Source organism: Eubalaena glacialis, chromosome 10 (assembly GCF_028564815.1).
Source record: "Eubalaena glacialis isolate mEubGla1 chromosome 10, mEubGla1.1.hap2.+ XY, whole genome shotgun sequence".
NCBI lineage: Eukaryota > Metazoa > Chordata > Mammalia > Artiodactyla > Balaenidae > Eubalaena > Eubalaena glacialis.
The window spans coordinates 10,150,083-10,170,196 of NC_083725.1; the positions used below are offsets into that span (position 1 = coordinate 10,150,083).

The window sequence follows — 20,114 nt, forward strand, 5'->3', positions numbered from 1 at the left end:
GCCCTCTGCCTTCTCTTCTGAAAGGAGGTGATGCCTGTTTTGTCCAGGGCCACGTGCAGGGAGGTCAGCTCCAGGGCTTCCTGACGGACCCCTTTCCACAGAGTTGTGAACCCCACTCCCCCGGGGGAATGGCTCGCTTAGCTCGGCCGGATCCGAGGTGGGGGGGGGGGGCTGCTGTGGTTACCGCCGAGGGAGAAACAGCGAGGGCGAAAGGCCGACGGAAAGGCTGTGGACCCCAAACAGGCCGTGAAGTCAGGAGCGCCCGAGCAGACCCGTTGCTTGACGGTCCCGACTGTCACCTTCAGGCTGGGCTGTCTGCACGGTGGGTCTGGAGTTTCACCCCGACTAAACGTGGCAGAGAGGGCGGAGGAGAGGAGAAAAGAGGAATGAGGAAGGAAAGGAGAGGAGGGAGGAGGTGAGAGAGGAGAGGCGAGGAGAATGCAAACGCGAGAGAAATGGAGAGAGGAGATGGAAGAGGAGGAAGCGCAGATTTGTGCGGAAGCAGAGCGTGTGTGCGCGAGAAAAGGATGCGAGAGAGAAGCGGAGAGAAGGACGAAGTGAGGACGGAGACTGAGGAGGCTGACAAGGCCTCATCCTCGCTCGTGGCCAAGTGTCCCCGGCTCTCTCCTACAGCGTCGACCCCACACCGAGCGCCGGGCGCGACCACCGGCCTCCGAGCGGCCGCATCTCCTCTCCTCCCTCCAGCCGCCGGCGGAGCCCCGCGGGCCCGACCCCCGCGGCTGCCCGGCCGGCGCCCCGCGCGCCCCGAGCGCTGGGAGGGAGGGAGGGAGCAGCGAGCGAGCGAGCGAGCGAGGGAGGGAGGGAGGGGCTGCCGGTGGGAGGCAACCATGTGGTTCCAGCTCACTCTATTCCCCCCCCACCCCCTGTCTCTTTCTTCACTCCTTTTTCTTTCCAAACAGGGAAAAGTGTTCCACGAAGCGGTAGGGTCTTTCCGCCTCGCCTTTTCCCCGCTGACCCGGGTCCCCGCTCCCGTCCGAGTGCCAGCTGGTGGGGCGAGCGCTGGAAGCCCTTCTGCGCCCGTTGCGGGGATCCCGGAGCTGGGCGCGGGGCGCGAGGCGTGGGGCCGCTCCCGCGCCGGCACATGGCTGCAGCCGCCCCGCGCGCACCCCGAGGCGCCGCGCCCAGCTCGCCCGAGGTCCGTCGGCTGAGCCCGCCCGCCCCGGAGCCAAGCAGCGGCTGAGCGGGGAGGAGCCCGCGCCCGGGGATCGGGATGATCCTCCTGGTCCTGCTCGGGCTAGGTGAGTGCCTGGGGAGGGCGGGCGGCCCCGGGCACACACTGTCCCTCACCCGGGCCGCGACGCGGGCTCCGAACGGTTGTCCCCGCGGCCCCCGGAGTGAGCCGGACGCCTGTGTCCCTGCCTCCCGGCCAGGGAGGAATACATCTGGCAGCGCAGGGCCGCCCAGTCGGCCATCGAAAACGTCTCGCACATCTGGGCCCTGGAGCAGCCTTGGGCGTTGGGTTGTTTCCTGGTTGAGTTTGGCCGAGAACCGCTTGGTGTGGCGGGTGCTTTTGGGGGTGGTGTTTAGTTTCAGGAGTATCTGGGGAAACTGGAGAATTGGGGGAGGGAAGGTATTATTCAGGAATTTTTGTGCCAGGTTCCTGAGGGCGGAGGGAGCTTTTTCGTTTCAAACAGGCGCCTGGAGGGCGCAGATTAGAAACAGATGTATGGAGGGTAAGCGAAAGGGAGTGGGAGAAGAGAGGGGGAGAGGAAAGCAGGAGAGGGGAAAGGGCAGAGCACCAGGAGGACCAGGAAGGTGCGGACAGACTGGGAGGGACGAAGAGGGGAAGGGAAAGGGCTGGGAGGGAGAGAGGAGAGAGGAGGAGGGATGTGAGGCAGAACAGCAAGACTGATGAGAGACTGATCAAGACAGAGAAAAATGGAGCGGAGGAGAGAATAGAGGGAAACAGGTTCTGGGGCCAAGAGAAGTGCTGCCCTGCGTGTCCCTTCTGGGTGTCACCCAGGCAGGACTCCTGAGGCCTCAGAGGCCCTAAGGCATAGACTCACCCGGGCTGGAAGCAGGCAAGTTTACAGGACAGGGCAGGACAGTGCCCATCAAGGACGTGTGGGCAAGAGCTGACAGGAGGGAGATGCACCAGGGCAGGGAAGGCCGACTGCGGAGCTGAAGAAAAGTCATGATAGGCACCAGGGAAGCGTGGGCTACACCTAGAGCCAGGACCAAATGTGAGCCTGAGTTCAGAAAACCAAAGAGCCAGCAGGCGTGGTAAAGTGAGCGCTGCCCTGGAGCCCAGGCCAGGTGAGAACTGGTCCCGGTTTTGAACTGACTCGCTGGGTGATCTTGGACCACTTACCCACTACCAGGCCTTCAGTTCCCTGAGCTCCAAAACAAGCAAATGAGATGGTTCCTAAGTCCCTTCTGGCTCTGACAGCCTTAAACACCAGGAGTTTGTCAGGGACCTAATGGATAGAAAACCCCCCAAACAAAAGTGAAGAGGCACTAAAAACTCCCTCTGAATTAGATGTCTAGAGCTCTCTGTCTCTCTTTTTGAAACCTTACAAACCAACTAGGCCTTATACATGCCTGCCTAGGCCAGCCTCAGGCCAACGATAACTCTTCACCCAGGTTAGAGGAATAAAAGAGGTGGATTAACCTAAACTATTGCTCAAGTAGGGCAGGTGAGGAGCCACGATTTTCTAAGCTCTTTTAAATACCAGCCAAGTATTGCAGTACCACTCCTGAGCACAGCTGGCATATCTGGATGGCACCTTTACCGGCCTCTACCCCTAAGCCACCAACCACCCGATGTCAGTAGGCTCAAACGGCAGAGCAGCCTTATTAAAAGCAGCTGGAACTCATTGAGTACTTATTATGCTGAGCATGTTATACGGGCTATCTTGTTAACTCATTTATTCTTCACGCCAACCCTACTGGCCACCCACTATTATTACCCCGGTTTTACAGGTGAAGAAAACCAGATGTAAAGAGGTCAGGTAACTTGCTCAAAGCTGTAAGCTCCTAGTTAGCAGAGATAGGATTTGAATGCAGGTTGTTTGCTTGCTGAACCGCCATGTATAGAGTCTTCCGGCACCACAGAAGGACTCTTAAAGATGTTCTCTGCATTGAGATCCAGTTCAGTCCTATTCATGGAGCAGGAAATGTCAGCGAGATCCTGCCCCGTGGGAGGAGCCTGGGAAAGGGAAACAAAACTAAGAGTGTTTGAGCACCTGCTCTACACCAGCCCCATCTGGGCACAGTTTCTGGTGGAAAGTGACTTTGGCCCACATGGTCAGTTGAAATCAGCTGGCTTTGATGATGGTCAACGTCTTAGTTCGTGAGAAAGAGGAACAGACCAAGACATGGATCAAAAGATGTCATTGGTTCCTTAGCCATTTTTTATTGAGTGCCTACTATGTGTATCATTCCTCTGGTGAGAATATCATCTGTTGGGTTGATGTCTTTCTCATAGAAGTTGTCTCTCATGATATCTTTTTTGGGAGGGTTCTGTCTTTATAAAATTGTTACAAACCAAATGCCATGTAGAAGAGAAAAAGTGGACCACTGACTTAGAAATTCTCCATAACTGGATGTTCATCTACTATTCACCTAATAGTAGGATGTTCACCTACTATTAAGCTTTTGCCACATCAATGCCCTTGTCAGATGTACTCAGACACATGACATCTCAATTGAATAAACTGTTCAAGTAAGAAGTCACAGTGGAGATGAGTTGAAGGGTCAGGACAAGGGACAGGGCAGGAAACTTGAGATGAGGTTGGAGAGCCAGAGAGCAGCATGTGAGGGGAGCAGCGCTGAAGGAGCTGAAATCCCTGCATGGGTCAGCAGTCCCTGGGGAACCACTCCCGTGGGCTGGATTAGCCTTATTTGCAAAGTGGTTTTGAGCCCTGGGATGCCTGGGCGGGCACTCTTTAGGAAAGCCAGAAGGAAAGCTCTCAGTGTTGCCCGAATCCTAAAATCATCTTCTGCTCCCTGAAAGGAACAGATCCAGGGTGGCTTCTGGCCACTGCTAGTGTGATTTCTGGCCTCTTTTTTCTAGAGAAAGCACAGTATTGAAGGGGAGTCAGGAGGGCTAAGAGTTCGTAGTCTGAACAAGGATGGGCCAGTTGACTCCTTGCTTTCTGGACCCGCCAGTGAGTGAAATCAAATGTCCCGCCTTTCTGGTGTGAAGGAAAAGGAATGCTCTGAGCCCCATGGTGGAGAAACAAGGGGGACTTCATGGGTTCCCCCAGCCCCTCCTCTGACCACCACCTCTCCCCTTCCCCTGTTGCTCAGGTCTCATTATCCTACCTGAACTTCTTCCTGGACTTCTGTAATAGCTGCCACGTGGTCTCCTTCCCAAACTCACTCTTCCCTTCCTACATACTGCTACCCGAGTAACCTCGTGAAACAGCTGGTATAAGGCAAAGAATTTGGGTTAGGAATCTGGCAAGCTCTCTGGGTTCCTTGACTGCAGAATGGGGGTGGAGGGATTTTGAATTCACATTCTCTCTGATTTTATGATCTTACTCTGCTCTTCCATAAACTTTTAGTAGTCTCCATTGCCTATAATGTCAAGTATAAACACTTCATTCTCATATTAAAGATTTTACACAATATCATTCACAACTCCCCCCCAACAACTCTCCAAGAAACCTGGATTACTTCCTGTACTCAAACCATGCCCCGTGCTTCTTTCTGGCTCTATGCTTTCGTTTATGATAATCCCTCCACCAAAAATGCCCTCTTACTCTCCACCCTTACAGATTGTTGACCCTCCAGATCAAAATCCTGTTCACTCTCCAAGTCTCACCTCAAGTACCACTTCCTCCATACACCTGTCCATGATTTCACCAACAGAATATACTTTTTTCCTTCCTTTGAATCCCAATAGCCGTTCTATTATGCTACTTTGTATTACAGCGATCTGAATACTTACCTAACACTCCAGTTAGAGTGTAAGGTCCATGCCTCATTCATCTGGGTACCACTTTTAGTACCTAGCAGAAACTAAAAGCTTGCGAAGTATCTGTTAAAATAATTGGATATTTGAAACATTTGGAACATTTAAGGTCAAGAGAGGTGAAAGATCTGGAGTATTATTACTTTTTGACTGTGGAACAACACAATTGCGAGGAGCCCAGTTTTAACTGTTTGCTTTTGTGCTGCCTTGTCCATTAATGCAAACACAATGAGTACTGTTTTTTAAAAAATTGTACATAGAACATTACACGGACAAGGACCAGATAATACATTTGTTATACAAACTTAATATATCAAGTACGTTAGTACCAGACATTAACAATAGAATTCATCGAAACTTTTGCCAGGATGGGGAAAGAGCTTTGTTTCCAAAAACATGAGTTTGAGGAGTGCCTGAATGCTTGGTCCACTGGCCTGTGGTTTAATGACGGGTCTCAGTAGGATTCCATGTCCTTCCCTCATCTTCCCACATTAATGGTGATTGTTATAATATAGAAACATTCCCGGTAGGCTCATATCTTGTCTCATTCAATTTTTATCTTTTGCCCAGCTGGGCAAAGTACACATGAGTATATTTCATAAATGTACCTAATGATTATGAACTAGACAGACATTTTTAAAAGGTAGAATCAAAGATTAGCAGACATGGGGAAAAGCTAAGATACTGTCTAAATCAGTGGTTCTTAAAATTTTTAATCCCAGACCCCTCTGAGAATCCAGTGAAAACCCTGAATCCACTTCTTAGAATAAGACACATACACATCAAATTTTCCTATAACTTCTAGGGGTTCATTGACCTCCTGATACCGTTCCTTGGAACCCAATTAAATCCTTGATCTAAACCTACCCCTTCTTTTATGATGAAGAAAGAACCAAAGTTCAGAGAGATTTGGCTAAAGTTAAACAGGTAGCTTAGTAGAAGGGCCAAGACAAGACCCCCTAACTCCATAATCTGTCCTATCACACATTCTCGAAGTGGAAAATCTCTCTCCCTCCCTTTCAGCTCATGTAGTTAAGCTCCAAGATCACAGTTGCTCTTCAGATGCTTCAGTTAAATGTAGTCAGTGCTGAATAACTGCCATTGGTTTTACGTTGAGAAATTGCCTGAAAAATAGGGCCGATGTCATAACATTTCAGTTTAGCCATCATAAATAGAAATCCTGGAAACTTCTGCAGTGCCTTGTATAATGTCTGGTATATTCAGGAAAAAGGGATTATACCCAAAGTCCTAAAGATGTAGGTGTGCCTACAAGGACTAGAATGGGAAATCAATAGCTCTAGCTCCTTCATAATTTTGCTGGGTTATTCTGGGCAAGTCATTACTATTCTGAGCCTCAATTTCTTTCTCTGTGAAACGAGATTACTAGACTCAGGTTATCTCTATGTTTCCTTATACCATTAACATTCTCTGGTTTTTTTATAATTCTGAGAATTTTCCGGCTGGTCCAGATGTGGCTGTGATCAGAACACATGGGTGTTACCATGCTTATCTGATTTTTTTCAGGCACTGAGCCCTCATGGCAATAGGTAGCATATGATTATGAATCCAGAACGGCTGGCTGCCTAATGTGAAGAGAGCAGTAGTGACTCCATCCTGGGTCTGCACTGGGGCACTGTTAGCCAGGCAGCATCATTCAAGGTCAGGGTAGATGGCCAGAGACCTCTGCCCTAGAAGTTTAGTACCTGAAATATTCACCAAAAGGACCTCATCCTGAGCAGAGTTACCTACAAAACAACCCCAAGCATGGACACCCAGGGTAGACTTCTGAGTAGAGGGTCTATTGTATGAAACTGTTTGCAGGCATTAGCATTTCCTTCAGTTTTTAAAATTAAGGCATAATTTACATACAGTAAAGTGCACCCACTAAGTGTGTAACTTAATGATTTCCCTGCATGGATTTGAACTTGTGGTTGGGTTTTGAAATATGAATTGTGTATTATTAGCTCACTCGTAGTACCTGAGAGAGAATTATGTGGGTAGGATTATTATGGCAGTAGAATTTATTGCTAACATTTGCACAAAGTTTCACAGTTTACAAAATATATTAACATACCTTATCTCATTCTCAAATCACTCTTTGAGAGTATATGTCATTATTATGCCACTTTACAGGTAAATAAACTGAGGCCTAGAGAAATAAAGTGAGTTTCTCGAGATTACCCTCTTAGTAAATAGTTGAGCCAGGACACCGACCCAACATTTTGGATTCCAAAAACTATTTGCTTTCCAATTATCAGGAGGCACATAGTTATTCTGAAATCAAGGCTTCTGTGTTACCAAGAAGAGAGGATCAGGCTGAAACAAGGCTTCATTTACAGGATTCCAAACGATAAATCCCACAGTGGAAAATTTGGTTAGAACATTTATCACCCCCTACCCCCCACTCCATTCAAATTGTTAAGAAATGGTTCGTTTGGGTTAATGTCTATTGTTTATAACCCAGAATTACTATGTATGTCGTACATGGGTTACTAGTTCCTTCTAACGAATCAGAAGACTCTCAAAGTTGTGGAGACCTCGCCTTGCTTTGGGGTTGGTTGCGTGAGCTCCTTATTAGTCCTGAGGCTATGGATGGTGAGTGTATTGGCTACAACTCACCCTATATGTTGCCTTTTGTAATTAAATTCCTCTTTTCAGCAGTTTTGACTTCTTCCCAAAGAAGAATGCAGACTGCACCAAAAAAAAAAAAAAAAAAAATCTGGTTATCTGAGCTTCCTAACTGTCTAGATTCTGGGAAAATAAGTTTATTTCCTTTGGCACCACATAGACCAGAATGGGGAAGAATGCTGAAATCAAACAACCTTTATTTTGTTAGTGACAGTGGTTGGATCACTGTGTGTGGAGCCTCGGCCAGAGTCTGGTGGTGATAAGACTGAAGGCTACTTTGTTTCCACGGGCCGCAGGGGAGAAAGCCGCTGCCTTTGTGCCCACACTGAGAAGGGAACATGGGCAGCGTCTTCCGAGGTCGGTGTGGAATATGGGAGGTCTTTCTGAAGCAAGGCAGCAAGGGGATCTGGAGAGTTCAGGTCACGAAAGACGACAGGGGAGAAGAAAGGGGAGCAGGAGGAAGAGGAAGGCGTAGAAATAGAAAGCAGAGGATGCAACAGCTAAAAGCTTGGCCCTCCTGGCATTCACAGAGCAGCTTCTCTGAGCTCTTTCTATTTCACGGAGAGCGGCAGCAGCTTTCAGGAGCTTCCAGGGACTCTCATGTGTGTCCCATAACATTTTCGACATCATTCATGCACCCTCACTCACAAAACAATTAGAGAAGGGGGGCTCCTTCTGTAGTTCAGGCCCTGTGCTAGGCTCTCAGATGCCACTGATACGGAACACAGTTTCCACCATCTAAGAACTCAGCCCAGTGGGGCGACATAGTCATAAACAAGGAATTGCAAGATATATGAGAGTGCTGTCATCAAGGAAGGTACCAAGGTTTCTAGGAGTCCCGGGGAGGTAGCAACTCAATCCTGTGCCGTCTCACGGAGATGGGCTGTGTCTTCCCACGTGCATCTTCAGGACGGTGGCTCATGTTCCCCTGTCACCCACAGCACTTGCACATTAGTGGGGCTGGTGCTAAATAAACAGCTGGTGGGTTGATGGATCACCCCCATCGTCATCAGAAGGGACGGATTCAGTGCTGTGTGTCCTTGGCCTTCAGCCAGGTGCTTTCTGGAAGGACTGGACCTCCCGACATCCTTGCCTATTGAAAGTTATGGTTCGTTCTCCCTCACAACCTGCCAGTTACATAGCTGCCTCTGGTTCCTCGTCCCTCATGGGATGTTTATAAAAAGAAAAGAAAAGAAAAAGAGGAAGAAATACATCAGTGAATTTGGATCTCTTAATTAAGAACGGTGGTCTGGTCACCTGAGGTTTGAGTAATATTTGTCCACGTGGAAAGTGAATAGGATCAAGCCGAAAAGGAATTTTTTGCTCCAGAAGAAATCCGTTGTATGGAACAGGTTCAGCCCCTGACGTAACCTTTTACTTCTTTTCTTGTTGGGAGGGTTGGGGGTGAGGGGGTGTCAAATCCTGGAGAGGGAGAGTGCTTTGCGACTTCATCGTTTAAATTTAGGCTTGGGTTTGTGGGGATCATTTTGACTTGGAGCAATAAGCCTTCCAACCCAGACTCTGTCACTTCTCATTACTTCCAGTGACAGTTCCAATTATTTCCAATCACTCTTCAAGGGAAGAGTGGGGGAGGGCACATAGACAGCCATGTGGATGTGCCGGGTAGCCACTTCTGTAAGAGCTCAGCCCCGGGGTCCTGGCTGGGCCACTTTATAACCGTGTGACCTTGGGCACTTCACCTTCCTGACCTTAGTTTTCTCACCAGTAATCACATCTATTAACAATGCATAGGTTTGTTTTGAGAATTAAATGAGGCAATGCATACAAAGAATTTTAGCATCCTGCTTGGTACATAATAAGCTAATAAATGGCTGTCCTGATTCCCATGACTGTCCTTGCTGGAAGAGGCTCAGCCCGGAGGTATATGGAGGGTCTGCTTGAAGCCAGCAGACACCAGGCCAGCAGGGCCAGCCTTCAGGGCTCCGGCCACCACTGCCCCTCCATCCTGCAGATGAGTTCCCAGATGTCCTTCGGGGAATGTCGCCCTGCTCCAGGATCCCAAGAGGTGCATAAACCCCGTCTGTGCCCCAGTTGTCTGTAACTGCTCTAGGAGAGTAACTTTTTCTGTTATTCAGCCCCGGGCAAGAGGCGCCCTTCCTTATGCTGCCCTGCATACTGTCTGCAGGTTGCTGAAGCTGAATCACAGGGGGCCGGACTTCTGTTCCCCATTCTGCCCTCTCCATCACACACTCCCCAAGGCCTGTGCCCTCTTGGGCTGTCCAGCCTGGGCAAACACGGGCTGGTTAATTTCTGCTTTCGCTGTCAGGTAATGTTTTATTGAGCACCTACTATGTAGCAGGCATCATGCTAGGGACTTTCATACCAGAAATTTCTGGTATCCTCACAACAATCTGTGAGGCCGGTATTATTTTTTTTTAATATTTATTTTATTTTATTTATTTGGTTGCACTGGGTCTTATTTGCGGCTCATGGGCTCTTTAGTTGCGGCTCGCCGGCTCCCCAGTTGTGGCATGCAAACTCTTAGTTGCGGCATGCATGTGGGATCTAGTTCCCTGACCAGGGATCGAACCCAGGTCCCCTGCATTGGGAACGCGGAGTCTTAACCACTGCGCCACCAGGGAAGTCTGTGAGGCCGGTATTGTTGTCATCCCTACTTTGGGTCAGAAAAGTTAGACTGAAGAGGTCAGGTGTTCTGTCGTAGGCTGTACAGCTGTACAGACTGGAGCTGAGTTTGCCTTCTGCTTCAGTAATGATCTGGGGAAGACAGGAGTGGAGAGACAGACGGATGGCATACCTATGGGGACACATGGATGGGAGGCCACCATGTGGTCTTTGAGGATTTGGCCTAAGATGGAGCTGCAAGGCCCTGCATCCTCTACTTTTGCCCTGACCAAAATCAGATCCAGTGAGCCCAATACCCACACTCAAGACATGTTGAATTGTATTTCCTGTTTAAATTTGGGAGGAAAGGCAAACCTCAAGGTGGGAAGAAAAATGTCTGTTTTTTTCCACTGACCTGAACAGCAAAGAGTGTGGGCTAAACTGGGTGTCCCAGATTTCCGCAGACCTAGAATTCCCACTTAGAATGGATTCCTGGCCCAGGCGGGTAGAGTCTGGGTTTCCAGCCGAGGCCTGGTCTCCATCTGCTTTCCTTGGCTGGAGGTCCATCCCCCATCCCTCCAGCCAATAACAAAGTTCAGGCTCCCGCCTTGCAGCCTCTCCATCCTCAATGGAGGAGAGCCGGAAATGGGGCCACCTCTCCGTAGCCACCGTCTCTGCTCCACTGCCTCTCCCTCCCTGTTCCCGGAGTCCTGCAGCTTCCCAAGCCCTGAGGAATCCAGGTGACCGTCCTCATATGCCTGCCACCTGAGCCTGACCTTCCCCTTGCTCTTCCCCTCTCTCTCTGGACCCAGTGTGGCTGCTCTCGGATCTGGTACTTAATGAGAGAGAGACAGAGAAGCAGAGAGAGAGAGACAAGAGAGCGAGACAGAGAGAGACAGAAAAAACAGAGAAAGAGACAAAGAAAGAGACAAAGACAGAGAGAGAAACAGACATGCACACACAGAGACAAAGACACACAAAGAGATAGAGACAGAGAGAGAAACAGAGAGAGAGGGACAGAGTGAGACACAGACACACACACACATGCAGAGCAGGCAAGTGTGAACTCTGTACAGCTCGTCTTTCCTGTGTCGCCTGGCATGTGGAGTCAAAGGTCCTCTTCCTCCCTCTTTCTCCTTTGTCTTGGTGGATTCACCCTGCACATCACTAACTCCACTAGGGTATCCGAGGTAGGGCAAACAGAGGAAACACAAGTCAATGATTACAGGAAGTGTTGGTGGGATTCAAAAAATATTATTTCCAGGCTCAGTACTTATGTGTATGTTAGCACATTTAATCTTCATGACAGCTTTGTGAGACACGTAGTGTCAGCCTCCATTTTATCGAAAAGGATCAGAGAGGTTAAGACATTTTCCTGGTGTTATACAGCTAATTAGTTGCAGAATCAAAAGGAGAAGCCAGGTCTTCTGGCTTCCAAACCATTGCTCATCCCCTTCCTCCACTGGACCATGAGCCTCCCTATGCCTGGCAGCAACACCCCACAGCAGGGCTCCTCACTGGCTCTCATCCTCCAGTGTCTCATTACCAGCTCATGGAGGGGGCAGTGAATAAGCTTTCTTGCCAGATATGGCTGCCTTCAACTCTGGGAAGGCTTGAGATTTGTCTCAAGTGATCAACCGTTCTGATTTGCCCAGGACTGGGAGGTTTCTCAGGACGTGGAACACAGGATTTTCAATGATAAAACAAGGACAATCCTGAGAAAACCATTTGGTTGGTCACCCAGGTAGTAGACCACTCAAAGTGTGATCCTCAGACAAGCAGCAGGGGTAGCACAGGGAGCTTGCTAGAAATGTAGCATCTCAGGTCCCACCCAGACCCACTGAACCAGGATCTGCAAGATCCCTGAAGAACATAAGAAACATCTGAGAAGCTCCAGAGCAGGACCTCGGGCACCTTTGGCAGGAGTTGGGGAAATGGAAGACGTGCACCTGAGTTCCCTGACCTGGGACCGTCACCTGCTGTAACCTCAGGTGATGTCCATTGACACGCAAGACTTAGGCTTGTAGGCTGAGAGGAAAGGAGTTACAGGTCCCAGAGTTGAGCACATGGTGGTGAGAAGGCTGGAGGGTGTCTTGGTGCTGTGTGGGCATGAGTGATTCGCGGTTAAGCTTTTCTGTCTGTCCTTGGAATGATGATGTTATAAAGATTCTGAAGTTTCCTGGATTCTCCTTTCCTTTTACTGGGGCGAGGCTGGAGCGGGCAGTGGCCGACAGCAAGTTACCCAGGGTCTGCCTGGGGCCAGCAACGGCCTATGCCCCTGGGGCCTGGAGACACGGGAAATGAGAGCACAGAGGGCAAAGCCTCTAATTGAGCCATGCTTGCCGAAGAGCAGACTCTCCAAGTTAGTTACTGAAGGAATAGTAGGCTATTCAAGCAGCGCTCCACACCTACAGCATTTCCTGTGTGATGCCTGGCTCCTCGTCACAAGATCCTAACCCAGCTTTGCGAGCAAGCTGGCAGCGGTTACCTGGCCCTTCCTTCCCCATGGCGAGCACTTCACTGGGACGTAAATAGAAGTTATCGTTGAACCTGTGCTCCAGTGAGGAGGTGGTTGGCCAACTTCACACGCTTCATGGGCTCCTCTAGGCCTTGGCTTATCTTAGAGTAAACCTGGGTCAAAGCAGGTGTTCCGTCCTTTGAGTGATGGTGGTGGTGTGTCATCTTCTGTTAGTTTCTTTGCTCTCAAACCTGACTGTCACATGTGAAGATCACAGGTACCAGGCAAGGTAGGAAAAGACGTTTGTAAGACTGGGGTGGCGGAGCAGCCTCAAACTGAAAGAAGCATAACCCACATTTGTCAACTTTCTCTCTGTTCCAAGTCACATGCTCAGTAGGGACTCTGAAATAAGGGCAGCTCAAGGGAGGGGATGACAGGCAGGCCTGGAGGTGGATGTGCTCATCTGCTCAGTTAGAGCTGTTTCAGACAAAGCTGATTTCTGCTGCGATTTTAATCCCACCCTGACACCGAGAAATCAAACCATCACTTTTCTCGTAATAGGGAGAGATGTCTCTGACCTAGGTTGGTTTTGTAACAGTTTCGTCTGTGCATGTTGTTTTCCCTGGGATCTCCGAGGGCTTGGTTGTGGGTGGATTTTATCAGAAGATACAGATTTCCATTATGAAGCAACTCCTGTGTGCTGGATACTTGCTCATCCAAGTCCTATCAGGGGACCAGACTGACAGAGGAAAAAGGAAATGGTGAACGATGTCAGACAGAATGTAGTTAAAGGCCAGAATGTTTGGTACAGACAGGAAGTGAAATGCGGGATTTGGAAAAGGAGAGTCATTAAGGTGTAAGATCTTCAGCAAACAGTGGAGCAAGAGTACGTGTCATGTGAGATGAAGATATTGCGTCAGGGGGTGGGTGAGGGGTCAGGAGCCTGGAGGCGCGCAGCTGGGGGCATAGAGGGGGCAGGGCGGACACGTGGGGATAGTTGTGAAACAGTTACTCAGCCTCACTCTGGAAATAACACACAGTCATAGTTTACAGGCCAGTTTGGGGACCTACCTCAGGCAGTGTGGAGAAGGACCTTGGGCAATTCCCTCTCTGGGTCTCAGTTGTCACCCTGCACCAGGAGAGATCAGAGGGGAGAATTTCTAGGTCCTTCCCACTCTGCAGCAGGAGGACACTCTGCTGTACTCCATAGCGGGAGGCTTCAGACCCCAACGATCCCTCGCCGTCCTCCCCGTGCAGGCATTGTGAGCTGATGCTTCACCTGTGCCCCCCCAGGTCTCCCTGCTCCCCCAGCTCCCTGGCTCTGCCCCCAGTGCTTTCCCTGGCACTAGAATAGACCCACATACAGTCTGACCTGCCCAGGCCTCTGCCCCTGAAGATGCCGAAGTGGCTCGCATCCCAGGGCTTTTGCACGTCTGTCCCTCGCCTGGAGCGCTCTCTCCCTGGTCTTTACAAGGCTAGCTCTCACCTTACAGGTTTCAGTGCAAATATTGCCTCCGTGAGACCCTCCCTGAGCTCCACTCAGCCTCCCCTCTAACCAGAGCCTTGGCCTGATCACCTCTCATTACCCTGCTATATTTTCCCCCTAACATTTATCACAGTCTGAAGTCTTCTTTTTACCTCTGCTCATGCACTTGTCTCTTGTCTGTTTCTACAAGAGTCTGGACTTTGTATCGCTGCCTTCTGTATCCCCACAGTGCTTGACACAGAGATAGCTACTCAGTAAAGAGACGATAAATAAACATCTGCTTTTTTTCTCTATGGTGTGCATAGCAACTGAGACATTGTATAAATGAAAAAAGTTATTCAATGAGCCCTTATTTGTGCAGAGCTCTTTGTATATGTTATTTCATTTAATCCTCATAACAACTCTACCATGTAGATACTATCAGGATCCCCTTTTACAGAGGAGGGCATGGATCATTACAGAGGTGAAGTCCTTGGCAAAGTTACACAGCTAGTGAGCTGTGAAGTCTGGGTTTGAACCCAGGCAGTCTGACTGCAGAGCTGGTGCCATAAGTTCATGTGCTATTCAGGTCACCTAAGCCAGCGCTTCTCAGACTTTAAGGTGCTTATGAATCAGCTGGGGACCTTGTTAAAATGCAAGATCTGACTTAGCAGGTCTGGGGCGGAGCCTGAGATTCCGTGTTTCCAGCAAGTTTCCAGCTGGTGCTGCTGGCCCATGGAAAATGCCTCTCAGGAGGGAAGGGAGAGGCGGAGGGAGAGAAACTGGCCTCAGAGAGGCCAGGTGGCTTTCCTTAGATCATGTAGCTAGTTCATGGCCAGCCTGGTGTCCTGGCTCCTAGCCTAACGCTTTTTCAATGGCTCAGCAACCCCAAGGATTTTAAAGCATGTACACATCTTCAAAGACCATTCGCAGGAATATAGCCACCTGAATTAGAGATTGCAAAGGGGCCCATGATGCTGGCCCGTGCCCCCTGCTGATCATGACCAGGATACCTGGTTGCTGCAGGGCTTCTTTCCGTCCCCGAGGCAGAGGGCATGGGAGGGGGTACGTGGAGATCACACACCTTGGCGGCTGAGTGTGTGTGCTTGGAGGAGGTCTGGAAATTCTGGGGAACCATTCATGTCTCTCAAAACAAACAAGAACTGTCATGCCCAGGACAGAAAGTGCCATTATCTCCGGTTTACCAAGCTCCCACTGGCTGCTCTAAGGTGTGCGGATACCTCAGTAGTATTTGTTACAGGGAGCAATCAGGTCATTTGAGCCGCCTCCACCCTTCCCCAGCCTTCCCTGTTCCTGTCTTCCTGACACAGAAGGTTCAATTGCTGAACACTTTTACACATCGGTCTGTTCCCCCTCCCACCCAGCAGAAGTCCCTCTGGAAGATGACCGTCCATCCTCCAGTGGAACACACCGCAGGGTACTCAGGACCTGCAGAGCCCCATCCGCTCCAGGACAGCTCTTACCCTGGGAGGGACTTTCCGCTCTGAGCTGGAGACACTTGAAACTGCCACCTCCCAAGGCTACAAAGATTAGGACTGCCATAATCTTACAAGTAAAGGGCCCTCCAATTTGTAAAGTGATGTTTTAAGAACATTTATCTGTGATGGGTACTGTGCTAGACATTTTCATATACACGTCACCTCATGTAATACTACAAGCACACCCTGAAGTATGTAGTGATCAATCCCCCTTTGACATATGGACACTGAGGGAGGGATTAAGTGACTCACCTCAAGACAGACAGCCGATGTCATTTCTACTACATCATAGCTGCCCATCCTCCTTATAAATAGTTGAAGAACGTTCTTTCATGTTTGTCTCCTATCCTGCTCTCTCCTTTTACAAACTAAACACTCCTGTTTCCTTTAACCTTTCTCCCCAGTTATTACAACCATCATTAACTGAAGCCATGCTATGAGCCAGGGACCCAGTATGTAGACTGAATCCATCTCCATAAGAACCTTAAGACATCTCCATTTTGTAGATGAGCGAAATGCTGAAACTCAGAAAAGTAATTTGTCCAATGTCACTTAATTAGTAAGTGACAGAAAGCGAGGATTTGAGCCTGGGCCTCGTAGACTGTGAAAATGAGAAGAATGCTGGGTGAAGGGATGCAATGAGGACAGTGGGATTCGGGTGAGAAATGATGCAAACTTGGACATTCTCCCATCATAACTATCTTTATTGTGTTGGCAGAATAAAGAATAACCATGTACTAAATTGGGCCTTCAGGGGAGCCGAATCTGTGCAGGGTGAGAGTTATTGAGGGCTTTGTTATTGAGAAGGTTATTTCACACCAATTCTAAGTACTTCAAAAAAAAAAACCAACAGCTTTATTGAGATGTACAATAAACTGCATATATTTAAGGTATATAATTTGTTAGGTTTTGGCATATATATATATATATATATATATATATATATATATATATACACCCATGAAACCATCACCACCATCAAGATATTTTAAATATATGTCATAAATCCAAAAGGATGGCATGCCTACTTATGAATTTTGGGGGTTCTGATCTTCATGGAGGGTCTAGTACATGGACCCAGGAAGGACGCAAACCATCTCCAATCCCTGGAAAGCCTTGCGGAAGGTTTAGACCTGAGGTCAGCGGTAGTCCAGATCTGCAGGACCCTCCATCTCCCTTTGCTTCTAGATGTTCATACTACTTTGCAGTTTTCCGACTTATTTTGACCTTGAGGCCAGAGCCCACATCTCCAGCCCTGTTTGGCTTCTCTGGATTCCCGTGAACCTTTCAGGAATAAGTTAACTATCAAGTTCTCGGGGTTGAAAAATTAAGTAAAATGGAACCCAGTGGGGCTGGTCCTCCAGTTCAGGGGCCCGTCTTTTCAGGGTTCTGGATTCAGTAAGGATGAGATGGCCCATCTGAGTCTCCAGGAGATAGGAGGCACCGGGTCAATGTCCAATTCCTATCTCCCCGCTGCCCCTCTTACCTCACCCTTGCCTCCTGAAACCCCGTCCCCAAATACACACTGCATTAAAGGGAGCAAAGACACCCTAAGTCCTTCCAGGGAAGGACTCTGAATGCAAAGACAGAGGCTTGCTCTGGGATAGCTCAATGGCCTAAATACCCTCTTTACTCTAAGACCTTCCTCATTTCCCTCAGTTGAAGTAATCTTTGTCTGCTCTAAACTACCAAAACTATCATTATGTCACCAATCACCTTCTACCCTTAGAAATATAATTATTCACTTTCTGGACTGTACGCTTTCTCAGGCATGATCCTGGTTTGATCCATCTTTGCATCCCCTGCAGTGTCTGACACATAGTACACATGGTACTCGTTGAACAAATGAATGAATGACCCACCTTGTCCTAAACCTCAGGGAAGAGCTGTGTCGCTTTGCTTAGGCAGGACTCAGAGCTGAGCCTAGCATTATCCCGGTGTCTCTCGCATCAGATGTCACACATGGAGTAGCGGTATATTACACCCAAAATGTGATTCTCACTCGGGTGATATAAATAGAGCCGGAAAGATGCCTACACCATCTTTGCACACACTGTTAATTCTCAGCAAAGGTGAGGCTTAGCTTGACAGGCTTGGCTCACAGAAGGAAATGGGCTGCTGGTACTGGGGAGTCTGCCGTCGCTGGTGAGGCTGTCTCGGAGGGAGACGTGGCTCCCACCTCCGTGCTTCCAGCTGGTACTGATGAGCCTGGGGAAGGCATGTGGTTGAAGTGGGAGAGAGTAGTTCTGAGCAAGGCGGGGTGGGGGGCTCAGCAACTAGGATCCCATTTGAAAAGAAGTCTACAGAGTCCTGGTACCTGTGGGCTGCCTGTCCAATTCCCTGTCCAGAGACAGCCGTTCCTTGTGGACAGATGCGGCAAGGCCCAAGTGATTAGATGCCTTAGGTCACTGGGAAAGGAATCCATTCATGTTTTAGACAAAATTTGATTCGAAGTATAGGTGCGCCTAGATTACCGTTTCTCAGACTTTTAGATTTCAGGGACCAGTGAAAGTTCAAAAATAAATCTGGACATGAAATCAGGTGCCCACTTTTTAAATATTGCTGACTATTGACGTTAAACAAAAATGTAAACTACCATCCTGTTACAATTATTCCTAAAAAGAAATGGCATTTCAACAACAAAAACAATAATAGAAACAAAAAGACAGTTGACAACCATACACGGACAGCTGTCTATCTCAGCTAACATTTACTGAGTGCTAACAATATGCGAGACGCCATTCTAAATATTTTACTTTTATCTCATCTTACTCCATACATGTGATATCATCTACATTTTTCCTTCCCTGTGAAACCATGAAAATTTTATCATGGACCAATGGCACCAGTTTATACCCGAGAGTTAGGGAATCACTAGCTGAGAGAATTTTTAGAGGTAACTCACAGCCCTAGGAATCAAACTCCTATGAACCTTAAAGTTTCCGCCTGATGCACAGGCCAGGACGTGATCCTTCAGGGTGAGTGCTTGATGCAGGATCCAGATGACAAAGATCTTCCTCTGAAGTTTTCTTTGAGATGTGTGACCCAGCGAGTTCTGTTCCCAGTTGCAACGGAGACTCTCAAGCTTGCAGCTTTTATCCACAAATGCAATGACCCAAGTAAATCACAATCCAGCCAAAGATAAAATGCTTCCAACTACATTTTTGGGTCATGAGAGACGAAGGAAAAGCTACCACTTTTGCAAGATAGAGCCTTTTTCCCCTTTCCTTGCCTGTACTTTGAAAAGCTTAATATCCCACTATCATGTTTCACAATGAATACAAACCAGATGGCTTAAGCCAAGGGAAAAAATGCTAGGTTGAGTAACAGGGTATGAATTAAATAACCCTTAAACAACCATGTAAAAAAAAAATTCCTAAGTGTTTCCCAATTTCTGGATTAAAGGAAATTCATGGAGGCCTGAAATAGAAAGAGAATACAAAGGACCTTAAGATGCTGCCTCTAGACTTAAGGGCCTTCTTCAGAAGATGGGCAGGCCAGCAAGGTCATCCATTGCTAAGTCTCCCCGGAGACCAGACACATCTTCAAAAGGAGGAAGCAAGTGGGAGGCACTGTTATTTATTTTTCCAGTGCTTAACAAATCAGCTCAAGGAGACCCAGTGTCAGACCTAGATGTGAAATATTACATTTCCGGAGACAGTGCTTTAATATCCAGATGGAAAAGGAGCCAGATTCAGGATAGAATGTGGTTTATGTCCAGACGATCTTTGCTTGTTTCATCCCTTCCCCTTAACCATCTTGCTTCCCAATAGGAAAGAAAGACACAGTTGGAACTTCCTATTATAGATAGAATGCAACAAAAAATTTTCAAACTACTTCTTATTCCCAAAGAACTAGATTTGGAGGGAAACGTGAGGAAGCATAATGTAGTAGAAAGGACATTTAAGTAAGTGTAAGAAGAACTTAATCTGAAGGGTGAGTCCTAGCCTCCATGTCATGGAAGTTTAGACTCATAGGGCTGGAATTTTTAAAATCTGGTGGGAGCTGGGGATAGCCCTGGATAGTGATAGCTCCATTTTCTATCAGCTCTATGACCTTAGGTAAGTCACTTACCCCTGAGCCTCAGTTTCCTTATCTGCAGAATGGGGATACTCGTTCCCATGTTACAAAGGAGGAAGGTAAGGATCTTAGAGATTCATAAACTTGGCCAAAGTCACAGGCCAGTAGGTATCTTATTGTGAAGCCTGTGCTATTTTCCCTAACCACACCAAGATGAGATCATAGGCACTGAAATGTTTGCAATGAGCCAGGTACTGTGCAATCATCCCTGGTGGCTATTAGGCACAGACTTCCACCTGGCATGTGCAAACAGACATGTCAGCCCACTTCTACATGTGTCCACGAAGGCATTCATGTCAGACTGTGCTTTACAAACAGAAGCAATTTTGTGCTCTGACCAGCATGAATATACTTTAAGAATAAATGGACAAACCCAGGGACTGTCCCAGAAATCCAGGCTTGGCGGTGGCTCCAGCCACAGGAAAAGCAATCCTGGGTCACAGACGATTGCTCGTGCTCTAA

The 20,114-nt window shown here is 48.3% G+C and overlaps 1 protein-coding gene across 1 annotated transcript in view; it reads left to right on the forward strand.

Moving 5' to 3' along the window:
- The first annotated feature begins 265 nt into the window (after positions 1-265).
- CLMP (CXADR like membrane protein) overlaps positions 266-20,114 on the forward strand; it is a 91,542-nt gene continuing 71,693 nt past the window's right edge. The window contains exons 1-2 of the mRNA XM_061202457.1: positions 266-322; positions 921-1,259. Of these exons, the coding sequence (XP_061058440.1) occupies positions 1,232-1,259 (28 nt within the window). The 5' untranslated portion in view covers positions 266-322; positions 921-1,231. The remainder of the gene's footprint in view (positions 323-920; positions 1,260-20,114) is intronic.